The sequence below is a fragment of the Meles meles genome, chromosome 7, assembly GCF_922984935.1.
Source record: "Meles meles chromosome 7, mMelMel3.1 paternal haplotype, whole genome shotgun sequence".
Lineage (NCBI taxonomy): Eukaryota > Metazoa > Chordata > Mammalia > Carnivora > Mustelidae > Meles > Meles meles.
Genome location: NC_060072.1, coordinates 37,721,389 through 37,733,798, shown reverse-complemented (window position 1 = coordinate 37,733,798; position 12,410 = coordinate 37,721,389). Strand labels below are relative to the sequence as shown.

Below are 12,410 nucleotides of genomic sequence, written 5' to 3'. Positions count from 1 at the left end.
TAAGCCTGGCAGCTGGAGCATTACTTCTAAGTAATCATTCCTTTATTTGGGAAACTAAAGAAAGTGCTAAGAAATCTGTACCATTCTGTTCAGCATTTAGTGTTAGAGGTAGGAGCTAAATAGTTTCCAATAATTTAACTATAGTTCTAAGGAAAATAGGAAAAGATGGAAAAAAGAAAATGCAATCACAAATAGCCATTATGATGAAAAAATAAATATGTAGAAAGAGACACACATATACACACACACAAAGCAAGTGTATATGTCATCATTTTAGGAAATACATTTTTCATATTCTTTTTGTTTCAGACAATTATAAATATGTCCATGCATCCATACATCCATCCATTCATCACTTATCTATGTACATATGTTTATACATTTACTTAGGGTCATTTTAAATGTACTGACCTATATTTTTCTTCAATTAGTAACTGACAATAAGTAAGTAACACAATCCCTACTATCCTATTCCTTCCTCTATCTCCCCACCTACATAGTGAAGAGTTTGTTTGTGGAGGCTGTGTTAGCTTTAAACAAAGAAATCCCATACTTTTTTGCATATTGTAATTCTTTATCTTGACTGAAAAATTTATTTTGGATTTTTTATAGGGATTTCAATTTTTTCAGCAGAAAAACTTGTATAGATATCTGTCCCTTAAGTGGCAGAATGTTCAGTGGTTTTAAACCGCTTTGAAACATTGACACTAGGATAAATTTCTCAGTTTTGCAAGTTACTAAGACACTGTTTACTCATCAATAAAGGCAAATAACAGTAATAACACTTGTCTCATAGGGGCCTAGTATTTATCACAGAGCCAGCATCAAATAAATTCTAGCTACTGTTATTCATAGAGAAATCAAAAGGACCATACATTTTACAATATTCTTCCCCCATAAGTTTTGTCCAACATTATTCAGCTAAATTGAATTTACAGAGCCGATTAAAAAAAAAAAAAAAAGAAAGTTTGTCAGGAAAAAAGAAAGCTGATTAGAAAAAGACAGAAATGCAAAGATGGAAAATGAAACGAAAAGCAGATAGACCCTCAGAAGGGACCACAGTGAGTGGCAGTGAAGAGTCAAACACATGCACACTTACGGAGCTGCCCAAGTCGGGCTTTTTCTTTTTTACCAAACAGACGTCCTATTGAAGACTTGATTCCCTTCTTCTTGGGGGCTTTGTGAAGAGAGTCTTGGCTGCTATTGGCACTGCCAAGCCCAAGGCTTTCTGGCTCAAGGGAGGCAGACAAACTACTGCAAAACACAAAAGAGAGCAAACTGCTCGTCCCACAAGGTACACAAGACTTGCTCCTTTAGAAAGGGACAAACAGAAGAACACTTACTTTCTCCCTTTCCTCCCACATTTGCTCTTAAGCATACGGAAGTCTGGAATTTTTTTCAGCCTTAGGGCTCTCCAACTTTTTTCTAGAAAGGATTATTTTTGTTCTAAATATTTTCCCCCTTACTTTTGATATAATCTTGAAGGAACCAGTGAACACAATTTGGCTTATTCATTGCATGTTAAATGACCTTCCATTCTTTAGCATGTGACCCTTTCCCTATTTATTTCCTTCTCAGAGCTTATTATTTTTTAGTCATAAACATAATGACCCATGATAAGACATTTAAATTTAACTAACAGTGAAATTTAAGGGGCTACTCCAGCCACAACATTCCTGAGTTTTTGTCTAGCCATCTTTCTCTCTTCCAGTTTTAGAATCTAATTCTTTTCATTTTAAATCATCAAGGTAGGATTTAGAAGCAAATAATCATATATGCTCTAGTGATCACTTTATGTTTTTTCTTACAGTTCTCAGGTATTCTTTTAGGTACATGATAAACTGAAATGAATTCTAAGCAGTTGCTCGAGGTTCCATTCCTGGGCACTGTCACTGACGCTGTATTAATAGGAGAGGTTCAATGTATATTGCTCTCTATTCTACCACTGTTAATGTGACAACACCATGATGAGTTACTTTACTTATTCATCCTAATTAATGAGTTCACATTCTCTAAACTCCGAACCAATAGCTTTCACATGTTAAAATATAATTCACACTTTTCTTGGAGGGTGAAAGCATATATTTTGAAACTGGAGTAACTATTTTTTTTCCACATTAGAAATTAAAAATAAATAAAACAGAAAGAAAAAAAATGCCTGTGAGCACAGAAAGCTCTGTTTTCAAATATATTTCTTGCAAAACACATACGATTTAGAACAGATTCTTATGTAGGTTTTAATACTAAGTCATTATGTTCAATTATATCAATTATGTGTCAAGAGATGCTGCAATTTATAAGACTGCAAAAGGCCATATATTGAAGACGTGAATTGCATACTTAGATTTATTTATGCCATTAATTATTATGGAGACCTACTTGCAATTTTGTAGGCAGACAGAAAGGACCATAAGATGAGTTACTACGAAAAATAGGTATTTTTCCCTTATCCTTTCTTCTAATACCTTGGCATGGATACCTTTTTTCCTAAGACCTTTCTGCCTGAGTAGCTGTTCTAGCCGGCAGCACCAGCACCTGGAGGGTGGTGTACACATTTTTCTGCTAAAAGTAAATTAAGTGCAGTTATGACTTCAGACCGTAATTACTCTTATACCTAAGCCAGATTTATAACCCTTTCCTAGAATCCCTTAATTCTTTTTGTTATTCCTCTTAGTAAGTCCTTCCATTAGCTTGACTTTATTTTAGTATCTACTAAAAATAGAAGAGTTTGTCTCATTCACGTTGGCTAGTAATAAGACCACAAATATACAGTTAATTTTAAAACTAAAAATTTGATCTCAGAACGCAATTTTTTTTTTTCCCCAAGTGATGTTGGGGACAGGGAGCAGAGCAATACCTAATGAAGAGTTAAATCTCAAATCAAATTTCTCACATAAATGTTTAAGCAGTCAATCTGACAACACTGAAAGAAAGAGGAATATTTTCAGAAGGAGAGCATGCCAAGTTCTGGGCGCTGGGAGAGTCATACCTTCGGGCATCATTGTGGTAGGAGGAAGGAAGGGTGTGAGTCATCCTGATGGCTCTAGGGGTAGGGGGAGGAGAAGTTTCACATTTAATTGTTGCTTTATCCTCCCGACCATCTTCTTCCACCACTGCAATCTAGAAGCGGAAACAATACATTCAGATGAACTCTTTCTAGATTTCAACTGAAATTGACGGAAATGGAAAAATCATTAAACAAGGTTAATTGAGTCTAATACAAAAACAAAACAAAAAATTGGGGGCATATAGGTCTTACACATACAAATTCACATTATTGAAGAGTGTGAGTGTCATAACTATTTAAAAGTGAAGATGTTCCAGTTTAAAAAAAAATGGACACATTCCACAACAATATATTTCAGAGTAAATAAACATCTTAGATCAATAGCCAAGGACTATGAAAAAGCTATTCTGGAATCCATTTCAATATATCAGGAATGTAAATGCTTTATAAAAAGTTACTAAACACATATTTGAGCTAATTCACTAAAAAAAAAAGCATGTATCGTCAGGTTATCATAACATGGATATCTTTTCATAGATTTTGGAAGTGAGAAGAGAAGGTGGTAAAAATACAACTTTACTAGATAAATTGTATTAAATCAGGATAGTGAAATGTGTTCCAGATATTTAAAAAATGAGTGGCAGTTTATCAGGAAAAAAAATTTCTTGCAAATTATTTCATTTCACTACTTCTCATGAGAACATGGACAGAGGCATACAGAAACCCTAAGATGGGGTGGAAGGGATTTCTTTAAATAATTTAATTCAGAATCCAGAACAATTCAGGATACCAAACCAAATTTTGTCAGAGATAGACACGTAAAAGTGCATTATGGTAAGACTTCTCAACAACTGAGTTGATTGTAAAGATGTATTTTTTTTACAATAATCCTGCATATTTTTCATGGCATCGCTGTGCATTGAAATTCATAAAATATATACACATAGAAAGATGATAGAAGCCATAGTTAGAAGATACAGTTCTGGAAGTTCTGATGACAAAAATGTTAACAATATGGCTACAGCAAAAATGTTAAAGCTGTTTATTATCTTATGTCAACATAACGTCTTACTTTGTTTCTATGTTAAGCTATTATGCATAAATGTGTTTATGTATGATACACAATAAAGACCTCATGCATTGGAGAAACTTAATGAAATTGTTTGACTGGGCTTTTGTCATCCAAGCTTAGACTACTTTTAACAGTTTATGTAGGCATCTTTATAGGATTTCCTCTCTCCATTTCAACGAGTATACTGCCACCAGAAGAATCTTTTCCAAGAATTACTTTCAGGATGATGTTAATACTCTGAAAAACTCTTTCTAAACTCACATCTCATCTAAATTCAGAAAGCACATTTCCAAAGTCTTCCTAATATGTGTTTATGTCTTCACAGTTCCCTGGTCTAGCTGTAACTGTTTTCTGTGATTATTTCTGCTAAGTCTAACCTTTCTGCTTCCAGAATTTTCCCCTGAAACACCTCCTAAAATGACTTATTCTGTCCACACTGCCAGTCAAACTATGCCAACTTTCCAAATACCAGCTTTTAAAAACAACATACACAAACTGTTTGCCTGAATAATGCTTGGAGCTTACACTAAATAAAATAGAGGAGAAAGGATTTAGAATCAGAAATGGATTTTAAATTCTGGTTTCTCTTATTTGTTGAGTGACATGGGCTAATTACTTACCTTCTCTAAGATTCAATTTCCTCATCAATAAAATGGATGTGATAATACTTATCTTAACAGGTTCTTTTGAAGTACAAACGGAATCACACCTGTAACTCCTTATCCTGATACATAACAATTTTTAGTTTGTCGTCTTTTCATGACCAAGACCACCTACCTTTCTCACCAACCATTTCTTCACCCCCTGAATTCCCTGAGCCTGCATCTCTGTACAGGACCTTTCTTTGTGACTTTTTTTTCTTATATCCACTGAACTTCTTTTACATCCATCGTCTACTCAGATTTCTTTCTATATTTTCAGTGTGATCCTTTTAAGTGGTAGAGGAGGTCAAAGACAAAGAACTTTATGCATGATAAATTTGACAGTTGAGAACCAACTGATAGTATCAAGGAGAAGATACTATATGAATATAGATAATAACTCAAGAAAAAAAATTCCATCAATCTAAGCCACACAAATATAATATAGATTTCTTTAAATTAAAAAAGACAAAAGAAAAAAATTGTCCATTTCTGAAGTGTTTGGACAAAGTCTATCACATCTTGATGATGCTGAAGAATAGATTTATGCACTGGATAATAGGTTGAATCTTTGAAATCTTTCCCATCTAATATCCCATGTGTCCGAGCTCTGTTGTTCTCAATTATCTAACAAGATGTCACTTTGTGAATCAGAACTGGAGTCAATTTTGTTTCTCATTTCCAAAATTTATTCTATTTATGTCACACCAAATAGGAAGGCAACAGATTAATGATTATTTTTATAAGTTTTGCATTCTTGATGCTCTGGCATCTGGTATCATGCTGACCCAGGGCAGAATGTTCCTCCCGGGGCTAGCTATTTCCTAGTATGCCTTTCATATGCACATCAATCAGTCTAGCCCAGTATGCCAAATCATACTCTCTATCTGGTTATTACACTTCAGGAGGCAATACTACTCTGCCTTAATTATCCCAGGATGGGAATCAGTGATGGCCCAATACCTAGAGCCCACTGACACAATTAAAACTACCCAATCCTAAGCCTGCTTACCCTGTGTTGCCATTCCAACAGAAACCACAGTAAAGCTCCTACTCAATCTTTCTCCTAGCTCTTTCTGCTTCAGGAAAACCTACTCGGGTACTTCCCGTTGCCTTTGCATTCCATGGCATGCCCCCTCCTCTTGGGAAGTGTGAGTAACAAGCTATCTTTTCACTGGCTGTGGTCTCCTGATCTGTTGGTCTGAATCATAGTAAAACCTATATTTAAAAATAAGCACATTGTTCTAGCACTGACAATAAACAATCTAATTCTAGGATATTTAGACCACATAATCTAATCATTACCTTACAAAGCATAAACAATTTTATTTTGAGGCATTTGCTCTTATAATCATATTTGCACAATTGGATAACACTTAAACTCAGTATTTCTTTTTATGTTTATAAAATGGTTCAACTAATGGGAATATAATTTTAAAGCTTTCATAGAAAAGCAACATTCAGCTAGCAATCATATAAAAGATATTTACAGTACCTTTCTCCGATGTTTCCTTAGATCACTTGGCTGTGATTGGCAGTAATAAAAGCAACATAAAACAGAACTAATTAGTGAGTTCCCTTTGATCATGTTACAAGTTTAAATAGTATTCTATAACTTGATTGTCTTATTTTTTCATTCCATTGTTTTCTAAATAAATGTCTCTAACCATTACAGAAGGACTTCTCCTGAGAAGGACTTCAGAGAGGAAACTTCTTAGATGGAATGGGTGGAGAGCATGTCCACATGATGGGGCCAAACATATGTGTATGAGATCTGAGACATGGAACCCTAGGGAATAGGAAGCACATACGGAGTGATCTAGCCAGAAATAAATATGGTACTATACCCTCCCAAGAAAACATAAATGGGAATGAAGAAGATCATAGATAAGTGAAGAATCAGTGCACATATATGGAGCTTATAAATATTCCTTTTTGCCCTATGTATGGTCCTCATACCCTACGTAAGGGTCCTCCCTTGGGCTGGGATGCTATTCCTGAGGTATCTCAGATTTCCTGGCATCCCAACAAATTTCTCATTCCCAAATGCCAAAAGCTCTGGCCTCAGTGTAACATGTTTCTATGACTGCTGTTTTCTTTCTTTTTTTTTTTTTTTTTTTTTTTTAAAGATTTTATTTATTTATTTGACAGAGAGAGATCACAAGTAGGCAGAGAGGCAGACAGAGAGAGTGAGAGGGAAGCAGGCTCCCTGCTGAGCAGAGAGCCCGATGTGGGACTCGATCCCAGGACTCCGAGATCATGACCCGAGCCGAAGGCAGCAGCTTAAACCACTGAGCCACCCAGGCGCCCCTGACTGCTGTTTTCTTGTTGATGCGCTTTTAAAGAATTTTTTGAAAAGCGAATTCTTTCTAATTTCCAATGAACCTATATTCCCTTAATATCTTTATTAATTTTTATTGTGTGAGTAAAACAATTTCATTCCATTTTAGTTATATTTAATTTATATATTTTTCACTCAATATTCTAACTAGATATTGGTGGAATGTTCTTTATGCTTATAGATTTGTGGTGAGGTAAAAGTAAATAAAAGCACATTTTATAATGAGGACGAATAATGTTTGTAAAACATATAAACATATACAATACAAATGAATACAATAATCTTTTCAATCTCTGTTTTTCTGTCCCTAAAATTTTTCATTTTCCTCTGACTATTCAAACATGGATTATATCTCCAACAAGATTATCTCTCCTCCCCCAATATTTTCTACAGGTAAAAGAAAATCTACTTGTCTTTCACTGTAACAGTGATGAATTTAATGACAAAGTGCTATTAGGAGATAAGGACTTCCCAGTTTTCATTTCTTTTTTCTGAGTCAGATATGGGAAATTTTAATTACATTTTTACCCTCAGGAAAACTTTCAAACATTTTTAAGTACGGTAATTATAGTGTAATGTTCATTTACCATTGATTTATTTGTGACTAACTGCTCAAGAAAATGCATGAAAACTGGCATCTTCTTCATATATACACAAACATTATGTCTAAATGTGTTTATACACATTTTATTAGTATAAAATAATAATACCCTCAAAGATTATGATGCTAATGTTTATGGAACTACTTAAACGAGCAAAACACTATATTGCAAAAATATAAAAAAGAATAGCAGAACAGAAATAACGGAAGCTTCCTTGCTGACTAAATTATGCTCTGTGGGCATAACACTCTTACTATAGCTTTGATAATAAACAAGTCATCAATATATGTAGCAAATATAAACAGAAACTAAGCCAGAGACAATATCCTGTTTAGTTAATAAAGTCAGATTGATGGTTCCTAGATTTCGAAAATAAGCAGATGACAACGTAGCTGCATATACTGGCTATATCTTGGTACGTTGGTTAAACGTTTGTGCTGTGTCGAGGTGGGGTCAGTTCTGACTAGCTGCTCTTTGTCCTGATCGGATATTTTTTATAATGTCTACTTTAAAATTACTTTTTTAAGATTTTATTTAATTATTTATTTGAGAGTGAGAGCACGAGCATGAGCCGGGGCCAAGGGCCAGGGGGTGGTGGGGAGCAGCAGAGGGAGAAGCAGACTCCTTGCTGAAGAGAGAGCCTGACTAGGGTCTAGATCCCAGGACAAGACCTGAGCTCAAGATCTGAGCCAAAGGCAGCCACTTACCTAAGCCACCCAGGTGCCCCTATTTAAAAAATATCTTTTAATATCAAGTCTGGAAATGAGTATACACTGGAGGACTCAGTAGCTTAAGAAGGTAAAAGTTTCCTTTTTTTTTTCTTTAAATTTTGCCATTTTTCTTTTATGTTGACCTTTACTGTATGGAAGTCCATAATCATAAAGAGTTTGAACATGAAAAACGCTGTCATACTGTAAGAATAGGTTTTTGTTTCAATTCTTAATTGTAACTTTAAAGAAAAAGATATTTAACTTACATACATAACAAATTTGTAAAAATAAAATTTAAAAAACTTGTAAGGTACTTTTCCCTCAGAGGTGACAGCATTTTTCTATATAGAGATATGACTTCTTTATAAATATGTGCGAATATGTGCGTTAATATAAAACAATTCCAATGGAAATAATTTTTACAATTTATTAGCTACAATACATATCACTGCAGAATATTTATGTAAAGATGTCATTTAGAAAATGAATTAAAATGTTTTCCAGATATTTCATACACATACATACACACACAGATATAGACACTGTGACACTATCTATAGTAGCTTCACAGCCTTCTGACTGTATTTAGAAACACTGTATCCACCTCATATTCTTCTGTAGTATCATTAATTTCTCCTCCATTTGTTATATTTGTGCTAGTTTTATACTGTACAAAACTTATTTCACCTATTTGTTTTTAATTAATTTCTATCTCCAAACTCATCTTTAAATAGAATTTTATTGTTTTAGCAGTGAAATTTTACTATTCATTACAAAATGAGAATTTTACCTCCAAAAATATTTTAGAATATTTAAATCTTCATTATTGTCATTTAAACATATTCCCAGGTTATCACACACACACACACACACACACACACACACACACACACACAGGGACAGAAAAGCACATGCTTTTGTGTCAGGAAATCTGAAGAAAAATCCAGCTCCACTTACTGTGGTGAGCATAAGCAATTTACTCATGCTCTCAAACCCCAGTTACCTCTGCTCTCTCTTGAGTTGATACCCTCAGACTTGCAGATGTTATCACGAGAACTAACTGACTAACCATTGTAGCATTCAATAGTCATTCCTGTCATTTCTTCCAGACGTTTCTCTACATCATTTTTTGCAAGGGCACTTTGATTTTCTCTCAATTATGTTCAGTGTATCTCTTAATTTAGGTTTCTAACTATTAATCCCAATATGAAAAAAATGAAATAAAGAAAGAGTAAAGAAGGGTAAAAATGTTGACATGAAATTCTAAAAAATATTGGGAAATAGTCACTATTTTTTTTTGATGGCTCTTCTTATTAAAATTATATTACCTATATTATAAAATGTTAACATTCTATGTTGTTCTACTGAAGCAATTATAATAATGTGTTTTTTTTGTGTGTGATTTATTGCCTTAAAAATAAAATACCCAGTCCCAATTTACTTGATCAAGATCCCATCACTGAAAATTTACTTAATGGTTTAAGTCATTCACATAGCTGCTGGGATATTTAGACTACTGCTTTTCTATTTACTTATTATGTGACCTTAGAAAACTACACCTTTGTAGGCTACATTTGCTTGTCTCATAATGGGATTAGTAGTTGCACCTACCACATAGGGATGTTGTGAAAAAAAGAAAAACAACAAAAAACACAGAAGGTCCTTAGAATAAACACCCAGTAAGTATCAGCTCATGCACCATTAATCCTAATGGGGGCAAGCGTTCTCGTGCATATCATCATACCAGTGTCATGACTCCCATCCGATCCATTTCCCTGGCAGGACTCCGAGGGGTGAGCTTTGGCGTTGAGTGTCCACTTGGGGGAGACGAACTGGCCAGCGAAGAAGCTGTAACCGAGGCAGTGATGGAGGTTCCTGGGTGGACTCTTGCTAAATTCAGGCCTTCCAGGCTCACGCTCGCCACTCTGTTCTCAATTTCTTCAGCACGTAACTCCGTAGATTCTTTTTCTTCCTGAATTAGCCTGAAAGATAGTTTAATTTGGATCCATGATACGGTGCTAAGATGGTAGTTGGAATTCATGTAAATAAATGAATAAATAAATAAAGAGCTCTGTGAATATTTTATACCAAATCTAATGTTTTCTTTTTCTAAGGCAACGATATAACTTTCAATAAATTCCAGAGGCTTTCTGGCTGAAATTTAGAAAATCCTTCTTTTCAAGTGATAACTCCTCCCCACTTTAAGTCTAACCCTCTTTCTATATTACCACCTGCTAAAACTTTTTTTTCCAGCTGCTAAACCTTTTAAAACCTTGCCTGCCTAGATAATTTCTGCTACTAATCCTTTTTTTTTTTTTTTTCCTGCCACTCATCCTAATCTTACATTTGGACTGAGGTGCCAGTAAATGAGACTTTTAGAAACTCGGATCCTAACAAAGATTCTGAACTTTACCTCCCACCTGATGAAAAAGTACAACTGATGGAATCTTCAACGAATGGTCATTCATAATTATCATTTGGTCAAATAAAACCCCGAGACTTTTTTTTTTTTTAATAATTATTACTTACTTAGCCAAGTCAACTTCAAAAAAGCACCAGGCAATGTAACAATATGGAGATGATCTAACCACAGGTAGATAGGTATGTACATACAGAATAAAGAAATTCTTTCAACTGTTGCTATAAATGCTTTTGAGAAGATAAAGCACTATTACCCGCTTTTTCTTTAAGGAGAAGCTTCAAGAATACATACAAGTTAATTATTAGAGAAATGCAAAGAACAGAGAGCTTTAGCTGGGTTACATAAATATCCCATTTAAGTTGAATCTATACATATTTTGTATATTGTTACAATGAAACTGTGTAGCAGCAGTTGATTTAAAAATGGTGATCAACAACCTCTCCCGAGATATTTTCCTCTTAACTACAAATGGCTTATTGTGATCTACGATATACAGTCCTTAAATCCAAGGATATGATAATTACAAAATTTTCTTTTCACATATTTACTTTAGAAACCAGTTTTTTGGTTTTTTACAAAACTAAACACACTCTTACCATATCATTCAGTAATTGTGTTCCTTGGTATTTACCTAAAGGAGTTGAAAACTTAAGTCTACACAAAAACCTGCATATAGATGTTTATAGCAACTTTATACATAATTGACAAACCTTGAAAGCAACCAAAATCTCTTTTAGTTGGTAAAGCGATAATAATCTGTGGTATATCCAGACAATGGAATAGTACTCAGGGCTAAAAAGAAATGAACTACCAAGCCTTGAAAAGAGATGGAAGAACATTAAGTACGTATGACTAAGCAAAAGAAGCTAATCTAAATAGGCTATGTATTGTGTGATTCCAACTATATGACACTCTAGGAAAAGGCAAAACTATAGGGACCAGAAAAGATCAATGGTTGTAAGGGGTCAGCAGGGGGAAAGGGTTGAATAGGCAGAACATGTAGGATTTTTATGGCAGTGAAAAATGCTCTGTATGATACCATAATGATGGATACTTGTCAGACATTTTCCAAACCCACAGAATGCACAACATCAAAAGTAAATTGTAATGTAAACAATGGAATTTGGGTGATTATTATGTTTCAGTATAGGTGCATCAACTTTAATATACTGCTGTGGCGAAGGGTGTTAATGATGGGGGAGGCCATGCATGTGTGAGGCCAGGGGATATATGGGAAATCTCTATACTTTGCGTGAACCTTCAACTTTGCATGAACGTAAAACTGCTTCCAAAATTTAAGCGAAAAGATACTGAGACACATTTACTCTTAGTTACAATTTTTCAGTTCCACAAAGAATATGAATTCTGTGGTGCCTGGGTGGTTCAGTCAGTTAAGCGCCTGCCTTCAGCTCAGGGCATGATCCCAGGGTCCGGGGATCCAGCCCCATGGCAGGCTTCCTCCTCAGCGGGGAGCCTGCTTGTCCCTCTCCTTCTGCCCTTCCTCCCCCTGCTCCTGCTCTCTTCTTGCGTGCGTGCTCTCTCTCTCTCTCTCTCTCAAATAAATGAACAAAATATATTTTTAAAAAAGAATAAGAATTCTCTTACTTTGAAGTTT

The 12,410-nt window shown here is 34.8% G+C and overlaps 1 protein-coding gene across 19 annotated transcripts in view; it reads right to left on the bottom strand.

The window, feature by feature from the left end:
* PPFIA2 (PTPRF interacting protein alpha 2) overlaps positions 1-12,410 on the bottom strand; it is a 498,399-nt gene that overhangs the window by 71,428 nt on the left and 414,561 nt on the right. For all 19 annotated transcript variants that reach the window (XM_046013266.1, XM_046013270.1, XM_046013268.1 and 16 more), the window contains 4 exons: positions 10,118-10,355; positions 6,216-6,245; positions 2,990-3,120; positions 1,100-1,254 (listed from right to left, as the gene is read on the bottom strand). In XM_046013266.1, the coding sequence (XP_045869222.1) occupies positions 1,100-1,254; positions 2,990-3,120; positions 6,216-6,245; positions 10,118-10,355 (554 nt within the window). The remainder of the gene's footprint in view (positions 1-1,099; positions 1,255-2,989; positions 3,121-6,215; positions 6,246-10,117; positions 10,356-12,410) is intronic.